The sequence below is a fragment of the Physeter macrocephalus genome, chromosome 20 (assembly GCF_002837175.3).
Source record: "Physeter macrocephalus isolate SW-GA chromosome 20, ASM283717v5, whole genome shotgun sequence".
NCBI lineage: Eukaryota > Metazoa > Chordata > Mammalia > Artiodactyla > Physeteridae > Physeter > Physeter macrocephalus.
In genome coordinates this window covers 47,892,060-47,904,205 of record NC_041233.1, presented here as the reverse complement: position 1 = coordinate 47,904,205, position 12,146 = coordinate 47,892,060, and the positions used below count along the sequence as shown (strand labels likewise).

Sequence of the window (12,146 nt, the reverse complement as noted above, 5' to 3'; positions counted from 1 at the left end):
CAAAAAATGGGCAGAAGACCTAAATAGACATTTCTCCACAGAAGACATACAGATGGCCAAGAGGCACATGAAAAGCTGCTCAACGTCACTAATTATCAGAGAAATGCAAATTAAAACTACAATGAGGTATCACCTCACACCAGTTAGAATGGGCATCATCAGAAAATCTACAAACGACAAATGCTGGAGAGGGTGTGGAGAAAAGGGAACCCTCTTGCACTGTTGATGGGAATGTAAGTTGATACAGCCACTATGGAGAACAGTGTGGAGGTTCCTTAAAAAACTAAAAATAGAATTACCATATGACCCAGCAATCCCACTACTGGGCATATACCCAGAGGAAACCATAATTCAAAAAGTCACATGCACCCCCCCGTTCATTGCACCACTATTTACAATAACCAGGTCATGGAAGCAACCTAAATGCCCATCGACAGACGAATGGATAAAGAAGATGGGGTACATATATACAATGGAATATTACTCAGCCATAGAAAGGAACGAAATTGGGTCATTTGTAGAGACGTGAATGGACCTAGAGATTGTCATACAGAGTGAAGTAAGTCAGAAGGAGAAAAACAAATATCGTATATTAACGCATATATGTGGAATCTAGAAAAATGGTACAGATGAACCAGTTTGCAAGGCAGAAATAGAGACACAGATCTAGAGCACAAACGTATGAACTCCAAGGGGGGAAAGTGGGAGGGGAGTGGTGGTGGTGGTGGGATGAATTGGGAGAGTGGGTTTGACATACATATACTAATATGTATAAAGTAGGTAACTAATAAGAGCCTACTGTATAAAAAATAAATAAAGTCAAAGCATAGGTTCTGAGATCACACAGCTACATGAGTGGCAAAATCAGGACTCAGGCCGTTTAAAAAAAAAAAAGTTTTCTATTTTTGTATTTAGGATAGAGACCAGTAAGAAATGCAGAGCCTTAGGAAACATTATTGACCTTAGGAACTTAGTCTGCAGATGATGCAACAAATTAAGACCACCTAAAAGCAATAATATTTGACCCATTTATTTGGAAATAATAATGGATTCACAGAAATTTGCAAAGATAGTACATAGGTCCAGTGTATCCTTCACCCAGTTTCTCCCAAAGATTATATCTTATCTAACTATGTCAAAACTAGGAAATTGGCAGTGGTACAATATGCATACAGTTCTGTCATTCTATCACATGAGTAAATCCATGGAACCATCACCTTGATCAAGTTAGAGAACTACTCCATCATCACAAACATCTCTCTCATGCTGTTTCTTTTGAGTCAAAACTGTTGCCTGCCTCCATTTCCAAACATTTCTAGCCTGTGGTAACTACTAACATGTTTTTCATCTCTATAATTTTGTCATTTCACGAATGTCATTTACATGGAGTCATATATTATGTAATCTTTGGAGATTGCCTTTTTCACTCATCATAATGCCCTTGACATACATCCAGGTTGTTGAGTTTTATCAGCAGTTCATTCCTTTCTACTGGGGGGTCATTTGCCATGGTATGGGGGTATCACAGTTAACTATTCATCTATTGTAGGACATTTCAGTTGTTTCTGGTTTCGGCTTATTACAAATAAAAGAGCTATAAACAGTTGTATACAGGCTTTTACATGGACATAAATTTTCATTTCTCTGGGATAAATGTTGAGGAGTGCAATTGCTAGGTCATATGGTAAGTGTATGCTTATGTTTTTAAGAAACCGCCAAACTGTTTTCCAGATGAATAGTATCATTTTTCATTCCTACTAGTAATGTATGAATGATCTAGTTCTTTGCAGTCTTACCAGAATTTGGTATTTTCACTTTTTTTTTAATGTTAGCCCTTTTAATAGACATGTAGTGGTATCTCCTTGTGGTCTTAATTTGCATTTCCCTAATGGCTAGTGGTGAACATATTTTTATGTGCTTATTTGCCATCTACGTATCCTCTTTCATGAAATATCTCTTCATAGCCTTTGCCTGTTTTCTAATTAGGTTTTTTTAATTGTTGGGTTTCAATAACTCTTCATAGATTCTAGATATGAGTGCTTTGTGATGTTTTCAAATATTTTCTCTCCGCGTGTGGCTTGTCTTATTATCCTTTAATAAGGTCTTTTGAAGAGCAAAAGTTTTTACTTTTGATGAAGTATAATTTATTGATTTTTTTTTCTCTTATGGGTCATGTGTTTGGTATCATGTCCAGGAACTCTTCACCAGGCCCTAAGTCCTGAAGATTTTCTCCTGTGTTTTCTTCTACAAGTTTTATAATTTTACATTTAAATCTGTGATCCATTTTGAGTTAATTTTTGCATAATATATGAAGATTAGGTCAATGTCTCATTTTTCCGCCTATGGATATCCAGTTGCTCCAGCAGCATTTGTTGAAGACTGTTCATCCTCCATTGAATTACTTTTGCACCTTTGTCAAAAATCCGTTGGCTGTGCTTGCGTGGGATTATTTCTGGGTTCCTTATTCTGTTCCACTGATCTATGTGTTTATCCTTCCACCAATACCATACGGTCTTGTTTACTGTGTGTAATCAGTCTTAAAATTGGATAGGGTGATTCCTCTCTATTTTTCTTTTTCAAAATTGTTATTCTAGTTCCTTTGCTTTTCCATATAAATTTTAGATTAATATTTTCTATAACTATAAAAAAACTTGCTGGAGTTTTGATAGGAATTTTATATCAATTGGGGGAGAATTGACATTTTTGCTGTGTTGAGTCTTCTAATCCATGTACATTCTGTATCTGTTTATTTAGATATTCTTTAATTTCTTTCATTAGCATTTTAATAGTTTATAGGCATTCAAGTCCTGTGCATGTTATGTTAGATTTACACTTAAGTACACTTACGTGTTTCTTTTTGTGCAATTTAAAATTATATTGTGTTTTTAACTTAATTTTCACATGTTCATTGCTAGTATATAGAAATACAATTGACTTTTGTATGTAAATCTTGTATTCTGCAACCTCGATGAACCCACTTGTTAGTTCTAGGAGTTGTTTTATAGATACCTTGGGATTTTCTCTGTAGACCATCATGACATCTATAAATAGGGACAGTTTTATTTTTCCTTTCTGGTCTGTATACCTTTTATTTCCTTTTATGCTCACTGGAAAAATTTCTTTAGCTGTTCCTTATGGGTAGGTCTGTTGGTGCCAAATTCTCTTAGCTTTCCTTCATTTGAGAATGTCTTAATTTCCTATTTATTCCAGAAGGATATTTTTACTGGATATAGGATTCTAGGTTGAAAATTCTTTTCTTTCAGCACTTGAAAAATGTTATGCCCCTTTCTTCTAGACTCCGTGGTTTCTAATGAGAAATAAGCTGCCATTAGACTTGTGTGTCTGTTTTTCCCTTCCTTATAGCTGAGGTGTCATTTCTCTCTACTACTTTCCTGGGTTTTCTTTTTGTCTTTAGTCTTCAGAATTTTTAACTGTGACATGTCTTGGATTTCTTTGGGTTTATCATCTTTGGACTTTGGTCAGCTACTTGAAATTAGAATCACATTGGATAATTTCTATCATTCTGTCTTCAAGTTCATGAATTCTTTCCTCTGTCCTCCCCATCCTGTTTTTGAGCCCACCCATTGAGTTTTCATTTTGGTTATTGTACTTTTCAGTTCTAAAATTCCCATTTGGTTCTTCTTTATATCTCAGATCTTTTCTTTGCTGAGACTTTCTATATTTTCATTTGTTTCAAGTATGTTTGTAATTGTCCATTAAACCATTTTTATGATGGCAGCTTTAAACTCCTAGTTAGACAATGCTAATATTTGTGTCATTTCAGTGTTGTTGTCTGATGATTATTCTTTCTCATTCAAGTTGTGATTTTCCTGGTTCTTGGCATGATAAGCAATTTTTAATGGAAACCTGGACATTTGGGTATTATTATATATTATAGGACTCTGAGTTACATATAAATCTGTTTTAGCAGGCCTCCCCTAATACTGTTGTTCTCGGTAAGGGGAAGGACACCTCATTCCACACTGCCAGGTCAAGGTGGAATCCTGTTTACTCACTTGTCTTTCATTAACACTTCATGGGGAGCCTGGACTCCTCATTACTGCTGGATGGGGGGTGGGAGTTCAGGATCCCCCAGGCCTCTGCTGATACCACCCTGGCTTGAAGGGGTAGGTGTGCCTTGTTACTGTTCTCCATGTGGCCTTTACTGATGCTGGGAAGGGAGGTGAGTGGGGAAGAGTGACCTTATTACCTCTGGATAGTGGTGAAAGTCCTGAACTCCACTAGGCCTCTCTGATACCACCTCAGTGGGGAGTGGGAGGGTACCTCATTACCACTAGGTGGGGGCTGATGTCCACACTCCCTCTGTGGTCTTCACTCCCTCACTGCAGAGAGAGGGCCCCTTGTTACCACCCTGGTGGGGATGAAAGTCTTTGCATTCCACTTGCCCTTCTCTGGCATCATCCATGGGGGTAGGGGGAGGGAGAGAGTTGGGATGCCTAGCTATAGCCTGGTGAGGGTAGAAGTCTAGGCTACCCACTCAGCCTTTGCTGGCAAAGTTCGGAATGGGGCTTTAGTTTTTATTTGATTTTTTCCTGTGGTATTTGGCTGGAGTAGAATGGTTGTTCATAAATTTTTTGTCTTGCTAGGCTGTCCCCTCCCTGGTCCTTTGGCTAGAGATAGCAGGCTTTTCATGGGACTTTTCTGTCTATGCCTGCTGGCATTTCTAGGTTGCTGGCTTCTCCAGCACTCAGTCTGGGATATATGCAGAAAAGAGGAATATCCATATACAAAAGAATGAAGTTGGACCCCTACCTTATACCAAAAAATGAAATCAAAATGTATCAAAGATCTAAATGTAAGACCTAAAACTATAAAAATCTTGAAAGAAACAGGGAAAAAACTCCATGATACTGGATTTGGCAACAATTTCTTGGATATGACACCAAAAGCACAAGTAACAAAAGTAAAAATAAATAAGTTGAACTTCATCAAAATTAAAAACTTTTGTGCCTCAAAAGGCACTATCAATAGAATGAAAAGACAACCCACAGAATGGGAGAAAATTTTTGCAAATCATGTACCCGATAAGGGATTAATATCTAGACGATATAAGCAACTCCTACAACTCAACAACAACAAAAAAACAACTGATTAAAAAGTGGGCAAAGGACTTGAATAGATATTTCCCTAAAAAATATATACAAATGGCCAGTAAGCAGATGAAAAGATGTTCAACATCACCAATCATTAGTGAAATGCAAATCAAAACCATAAGATATCTCTTCACACCAATTGCGATGGCTGTCATCAAAAACACAGAAAGTAACAAGTGTTGTCGAGGATGTGGAGAAATTAGAACCCTTGTGCACTTCTAGTGAGAATATCAAATAGGGCAGCTGCTGAGGAAAATGGTGGTGATTCCTCAAAAAATTAAACATAGAATTACCATATTATTCAGCAATTCCACTTTGGGGTATATACTAAAATAAATGAAAGCAGAGACTTGAGTAGATATTTGTATACTTATAGTCATAGCAGCATTATTCACATTATTCATAGTCAAAAGGTGGAAGCAACCCAAGTGTCCATCAATGTAAGAATGGATAAACAAAATGTGGTCTATACATACAATGATATATTATTCAGCCTTAAAATGGAAGGACATTCTGACACATGCTTCAAAATGGATGAACCTCGAAGACATTATGGTAAGTGAAATAAGCCAGTCACAAAAGGCCACGTGTTGTATGCTTCCATTTATATGAAATATCAATGGTAGGCAAATCCATAGAGACAAAAAGCAGATTAATGATTGCCAGGCCTAGGGTGAAAGATGAGTGGGGAATGGCTGCTCAGAGTGACGAAAATGTTCTTGAAGTAGATAGTGGTGATGGTTGTACAACACTGTGGTTGTATTAAGTACCACAAAATTGTATACTTAAAAATAGTTAAAATGGTAAATTTTGTCTTATGTGTATTTTATCACAAAAAAATCATATTACTAACTTGAATAGAAATTCTACAAATCATATATGTGTATGTTTGTGTGTGTATATATTTCTAGAACATGTTGAAATTAACACAAAAGCATTAAAACATAAAAGCTGATTACTATGCCATCTGAAATGAGCTCATGAACCTCCACTGGTACCCTTTAAGAAACATTTGTTTAAAGGTTGAATAAGGTATCATTGAATAGAGACTCTGGTTCATGTCTCAGCTCTATCTCTTATTATCTGTGTAGCCTTAACATTTCTTAATTTAAAATTTGTTATTGCAAAATAAGTATAGTAGGAGTACCTGCCTCATAGGTTTCTTTTGTAAATGTAATAATTTACGTAATACTTTGGAAGCCAGGTTGGCGCTGGATAAGCATTCAGGAAGTGATATCTACTTTATCATTATTATTATTATTTTCTTAATTATCAGTGATAGTCCACTCTTATCTGTCTGCGGACCAAAGGAGGGGAGAAGGGTTGATAATAGGCCCATAATTATGCATTTTCTGAAGCTGTTGCCCCTTTAAAATTTTGCCCACTGGAGCACTGAGGGGGAATTTGCAGGTTGATACTAATTAATGTTTTTTTGATCTGCTGATATCAAGAGTTATTTGAATCAAGATTCAGTTTGGGTAATATAGAAATGTTCACATTAGGCCCTTTACCTAAGGAAGATGAGGGAGTTCCCAAGCACAGAACTCTAGCCAAGCCAGGAGGCTGTCAAGCATCTGCAGACCACATGGCTTCCCCAGAGGACAGGTAATCTGCTAATCTTAAATCCAGTCAGGTTGAGAAGGCCCAACATAGGAACCCAGCAGTGCAGATAGTGAGACCAGAAGCCAACAGAGAAAAGTCTTATTCTCTAAGCAGTGAGCTTCTCCTACTCTTCCCCCACAATATTTCCCTCAAGACACCTGAGAGACCCCACGACTATGGCTCACACAGCTGTGTGGGTCCTACTTTTTTTTCTCCTGTTGTGGAGGCAGAAAGCAATATCTCTATCCAGACAAACTGTCCATTCCCTCCCTAGGTCAGACAGAAGTGAGGTTGGTGAAAAATTATTTCAGAGATTGGGATCATTTTCTCCTTTCCTCCCTTCCCATTTCCCTCCCCTTCTTTGGGCTTTAACGTCTTCCTCAGGGAGTTGCTAACAAAAATAAAGATGCCTGAACTAATAAAACAGTTTATATATGTGTATGAATGTGCATGTGTATGAGCACACACGTGCACACGCGCGCGCGCACACACACACACACACACACACACACACATTCAGTCCAAAGCAGGTGATCAGATAGAAGAATAAGGGAATGACATCACTGAAACATAGTTTGTTGAGATAGTATGATTAACATTTTTTCCATGGTAGTTGCCCCATCTCCTTCCAGGACCTTGTCAAAGCCATGACTAGAGTAGAATCTTGAAATTTGCAGAAAGAGGCACTGTTTAAATGGTAAAAGTAGGAGTTTCAAGGGAAATCTCTGAGGCAGCTTGACCACTGATATTCTGGTGATGCTTCTGTGGAGCATATGACTCTGTGAAGGGACAGGCAGACCTCATGCCCAGTTAGTTGTTCAGAACAGGGACAGCCCAAGGAGCCCTTCACTTCAAAAAGTGAGCCAAGGAACTCTCCAGAGCAGTGCTTCTCACACTTTAGTGTGCACAAGGACCGAATCACCTGAGGATCTTGTTAGAATGCTGATCTGGATTCAGTAGGTCTGGGATGCCGCCTTTGTAGCAACCTCCCAGGGGGTGTTAGATTTGAACCACACTGAGTAGCAAGTTTCTGGGAAGACTTCACTTTCTGGCAGTGAATTCCAATCACCAGTTTCTCATCCCTAAAACATCCCTTAAAGAGGCAAGCCTTGCTTTATCTCAACATCCCACCCCTCCCACTCCCTACCCACTTTGGGCTTCCTCCACTCACATTTATACATGTACAATGCAGGAGGCATTTAGTGTGTGAATGAAGTACCTGGTGTCCCCTTTAAATACGTATTTCTTTCCTAGGCCTTATTTCTGATCTGTTCAATCAGGATTTCCGAATGCAGGGCCCAGTAATTTACGTTCTAATAGAGCATTCAGGTCGGGTGTGGTACAAGGAATCTGCCACGCAGTTTGAGAGACTCTGACACTTACTCCCTGTTTATAGTTCACACGGGAGGTCTAGCAGGTCGGTAAGAAGATGGTTCACGTAGACATATCCCCCAATCCTGTCAGAGCACATTTCAAGGCAAAAGCGACTTCATTATGAGGTTTCATAGTGCGGAACTAATCCTTAGCACATTTGCTGAGAAGTAAGCATGCTTTTAAAATAACCACAGCAACCATAACAAAACACACCAAGCTCTGATTTTGTCCTTTCAAATATAAGAAACAAAAGGGGGACCAGGACCTGCAGCAACTTTCCTCGAGGCCCCAGCTCTCATTGACCAGATTTTGCCTGAAAGGATCTGAGCATGCCCTCCTAGGCTCTCTCAACATCCCTTCCCAGCTGCCAGCTGCCAGCTCTGCTGGGAGCACATCACTCAGTACCTGACTCTGTAAATCAGGAAGAGCCACAGAAATAAAAGTGCATGAATTGGTAAGATAGATTAGATAGATGTTAGATGATTAGTGAAATGCATATTTAATCTACTAGCAAAAACTGAATCAGCATAATTAAGGAAGTTGCATTCCAGAACAAGATTTGGGAGAGATTCTCAACTTCCTATCAGAGAACCAGGGAATATTTACCTCATGATGGCTGTTTCCCGGCAATTCTGAAAAGCTGGGGTTCAGGCCGATTTTATTTTCTTCTGTGGGTTGCAAGCAAATGCAGAGGAGGTTTCCACTCAGGATGCTAGCCGTTGGGTCTGTGCTTTGATAAAATAGAAAAGGAAAACAAAACTGAGGCAATGCTTTCAAGATTCCTGCTGAGGAGAAACTGAAACTGAACATGCCAAGCTGAGCTCAGTTCTCCACTGGGAGTACCATTCTACACAGATTGTGCAACTGTGCTTGAGAGTTTGAAAGAAGGCATTGTCGATGCCGTACACATTATAGGCCCTCCTCCCAGAGGTTCGGGTGCAACCTAGGGGTGGGCTTGGGCTCCGAACTCTGCATTTTAACAAGCACCCTGGAAATTCTGTTGCAGAAGTCCCTGTATTGTGTTTTGAGAAGCATAGTCCTGGAGGTGTTTTGTTTTGTTTTGTTTTGGCAGTACGGCATGCGGGATCTTAGTTCCCCCACCAGGGGATTGGACTCATGCCCCCTGCAATGGAAGTGAAGAGTATTAACCACTGGACTGCCAGGGAAGTCCCTGGAGGTATTTTGAAAAGCAGTTTCCCATTTACTTGTGGGAGATCATGTAATGTATCAAACAGTGAGTCAGACATCTAGAAGAAAGGGAAATAACCACAGAAAGCCTGGACTTCGGTTTTCTCTTTGACCAGCTCTGGAGTATTTGTTGAATCACATCACAGCCTCATTTCCTCACTTCTAAAATGGCCTGGAGTAAATTTCCTGTTTTCTTCCATCCAAATGATAGGAAACTGTGCCGTAGGGAGATCCACTTTTACCTTCATCTCAGGTGTGGCTCTGGGCACTCTAAGGACGGATCCTCCCTCTCCAAATAGGGACCCGAGGGTCCAGACCTCCCAGTCCTGGCCCCTCCTCTCTAATGTGAGCATTAATACATTTCACCCATTTGGCCTTTGTACCCAGAAGAAGCTCAGCCCTGGAGTTTGGCACCTTAGTAATGACCCTGCTCTGACACACTTTCTATATGACTTCTTGGCCAAGTAATTTGCCCTCTGAGGCCCATTTTTCTCATCTAGAAAATGAGGCTAATAAAAAATAATAGCGTTCTCTTCCTAGGGCTCCTGGGAGGATGATAATAGATAATGCGTGTAGATCCCTGGACAGAGCGCACTTCCAACTACTGATCACAAGGAAACTGTTACTGCCATGATCACTGGCATATCAGTGTTATAATTTTAAGTGAATTGTGAGTGTGCAAAGGGGCCAACAGAGTTCCTCAGTGGATGGGGCAGAGGAGGGCAGTCATTAGCCAGCCAGCAGGTATGAGATGTTTCCCCAGGTGGCTTCCCCGCTTGGAAATTTTTAGCACAGCTGAGAAGGAACAGCCTAAATTGCCCCTGTCCCTACAGCCTCTGGGAACAGGGAACCTTGATGTGGGCCTCAGTCCAGCATAGTCCAGAGAGCCTCCCTCAGACTTCCTCAGATCCGTGCCTCTGGACACACCCAAGCACAGATCACTGCCAAACTTCTTAGGCAGACTGGCTACCAAGGCACTGGGCAGGGCTAGGTTTTTCTGGTCAACTCATTCATGCAGACACGATTCACATCACTCATGACTGGGAGCCCATCATATAGGGAAAGTGACCTGAGGCATTTAGCAGTGAATTCCTCTTATCCACCCCATCCCCAGATACAAGCCTGCAGAGCATTTGGGAGCCCTTGGATCGCCCTGTCCTCATTCCCTGAATGGTCACTAGGATGCTCCCTCCCCAGCCAGTCAACCCCTCAATCCCTTCCCATAGGTGTTTGATGGGAAAGTTTTCCTTTTCTCTCAGCTGTATTTTTCCTGAGGCTCTAACTGATGTTGGAACTCGAGCAGGTCTATATGCATCTTTGAAAATCAAGTTTACTAAGATTATACTTTACATATAATAAAATGAACCCATTTAAAGTGTAGTTTGATGAATTTTGACAAATGTATATACCCATGTAAACACCACCACTATCTTCCTGTAGACTATTTGCATCATCCCCTGTGTACCCTCCTAGTCAAGCCCAGTCTCACCCTCCACCATCCCCAGGCAACCATTGCTCTGCTTTCCTTCATTAGAAATTAGGTCAGTATTAGGAAAGAGGTTAGGTCATTATGTTTTGAAGAGAAATTATTTTCTGCTGCTCACAAGATCTCATTACAGCAATAAAAATAAACTCTCAGCTTCCGGTTTGTTTTCATATAAGAAATGGAAAAAATGTCCATCTGTAAGGATTGTTTTTTCCACTTCCCACCTTGAAGTGATCAAACTCCCAGGGAAAAATTCCCAACATGAGTTGCCTTTTTACTCCCAATTTCATCTTTAATAACATCTGCTGGAAAGAAATGCTTCCTTTTAAAATGACAAGAAGAAAGCCTCTTAGTTCTTTCAAAGAAAACAACAGAAAACGCCTCAAAAGAGTAATTTGCTTAGATCTGACTTTGAACCAGCGAACTTTGTACCTGATTGGCTCTAACCACTCCTGCCAAGCCTCCCTCACATCCGGCTCCTGGCTCCCAGCTCCACCAGTGAAGCTTAGGGAGTCTGAGTGCACACACCAGAAAAAGTCACAGAAATAAAAAGTACCCATATTAGTAAAGGCATGTTTAGTCCACAAGCAACAGGACAACTCTGGAACTTACCTGCACCCAAGAAGCTCAGCTTACAATTTGGTTTCAAGATTGAGGGTGCTTGGGAGGTATCTTGCTGACCTCACGATGGTGATCTGCTCTCTGCTGTTCTGAAAAGCTGGGGTCCAAGCTGATTTCCTCTTCAGAAATCTTTCACATCTACCTCCAGTAAATACTGAAGGAGCTATATATAAGAGGGACGTGGGGGGGTAGGGAGAATGCATCAGCTGATGCTTTCTCCCAGTCTCTGATTCACTGCCTTTATGAAAGAAAAGAGGATTTGGAGAGTGAAACTGATTTAAAATCAAGAGGAGGAAAAGGAAACTTATGGTTATCTGTCATGACTCAGTAGAAGTAACTCGTTTAAAAATCATGACTGGGAGTAGCAGGATACAAAATTAATGCACAGAAATCTCTGGCATTCTTATACACTAATGATGAAAAATCTGAGAGTGAAATTAAGAAAACACTCCCATTTACCATTGCAACAAAAAGAATAAAATATCTAGGAATAAACCTCCCTAAGGAGACAAAAGACTTGTATGCAGAAAACTATAAGACACTGATGAAAGAAATTAAAGATGATACAAATAGGTGGAGAAATATACCATGTTCTTGGATTGGAAGAATCAACATTGTGAAAATGACTCTACTACCCAAAGCAATCTACAGATTCAATGCAATCCCTATCAAACTACCACTAGCATTTTTCACAGAACTAGAACAAAAAATTTCACAATTTGTATGGAAACACAAAAGACCCCAAATAGCAAAAGCAATCT

The 12,146-nt window shown here is 40.0% G+C and overlaps 2 protein-coding genes across 4 annotated transcripts in view; one reads left to right on the top strand and one right to left on the bottom strand.

Moving 5' to 3' along the window:
• Window positions 1–11,613, bottom strand: part of LOC102983709 (interferon-induced protein with tetratricopeptide repeats 1) — a 20,081-nt gene extending 8,468 nt beyond the window's left edge. Inside the window, exons 1-2 of one of the 3 annotated variants that reach the window (XM_024121226.3) lie at window positions 11,377–11,613; window positions 8,697–8,820 (exon numbers count right to left, since the gene is read on the bottom strand). In XM_024121226.3, coding sequence (XP_023976994.1) covers window positions 8,697–8,701 — 5 coding nt within the window. In that variant the 5' untranslated portion in view covers window positions 8,702–8,820; window positions 11,377–11,613. Of the gene's footprint in view, window positions 1–8,696; window positions 8,892–11,376 lie in introns of those variants that run through there. The other 2 variants (XM_024121228.3, XM_024121227.3) reach the window with 2 other exon arrangements.
• Window positions 1–12,146, top strand: part of LIPA (lipase A, lysosomal acid type) — a 105,671-nt gene that overhangs the window by 12,671 nt on the left and 80,854 nt on the right. The window lies entirely within an intron of this gene.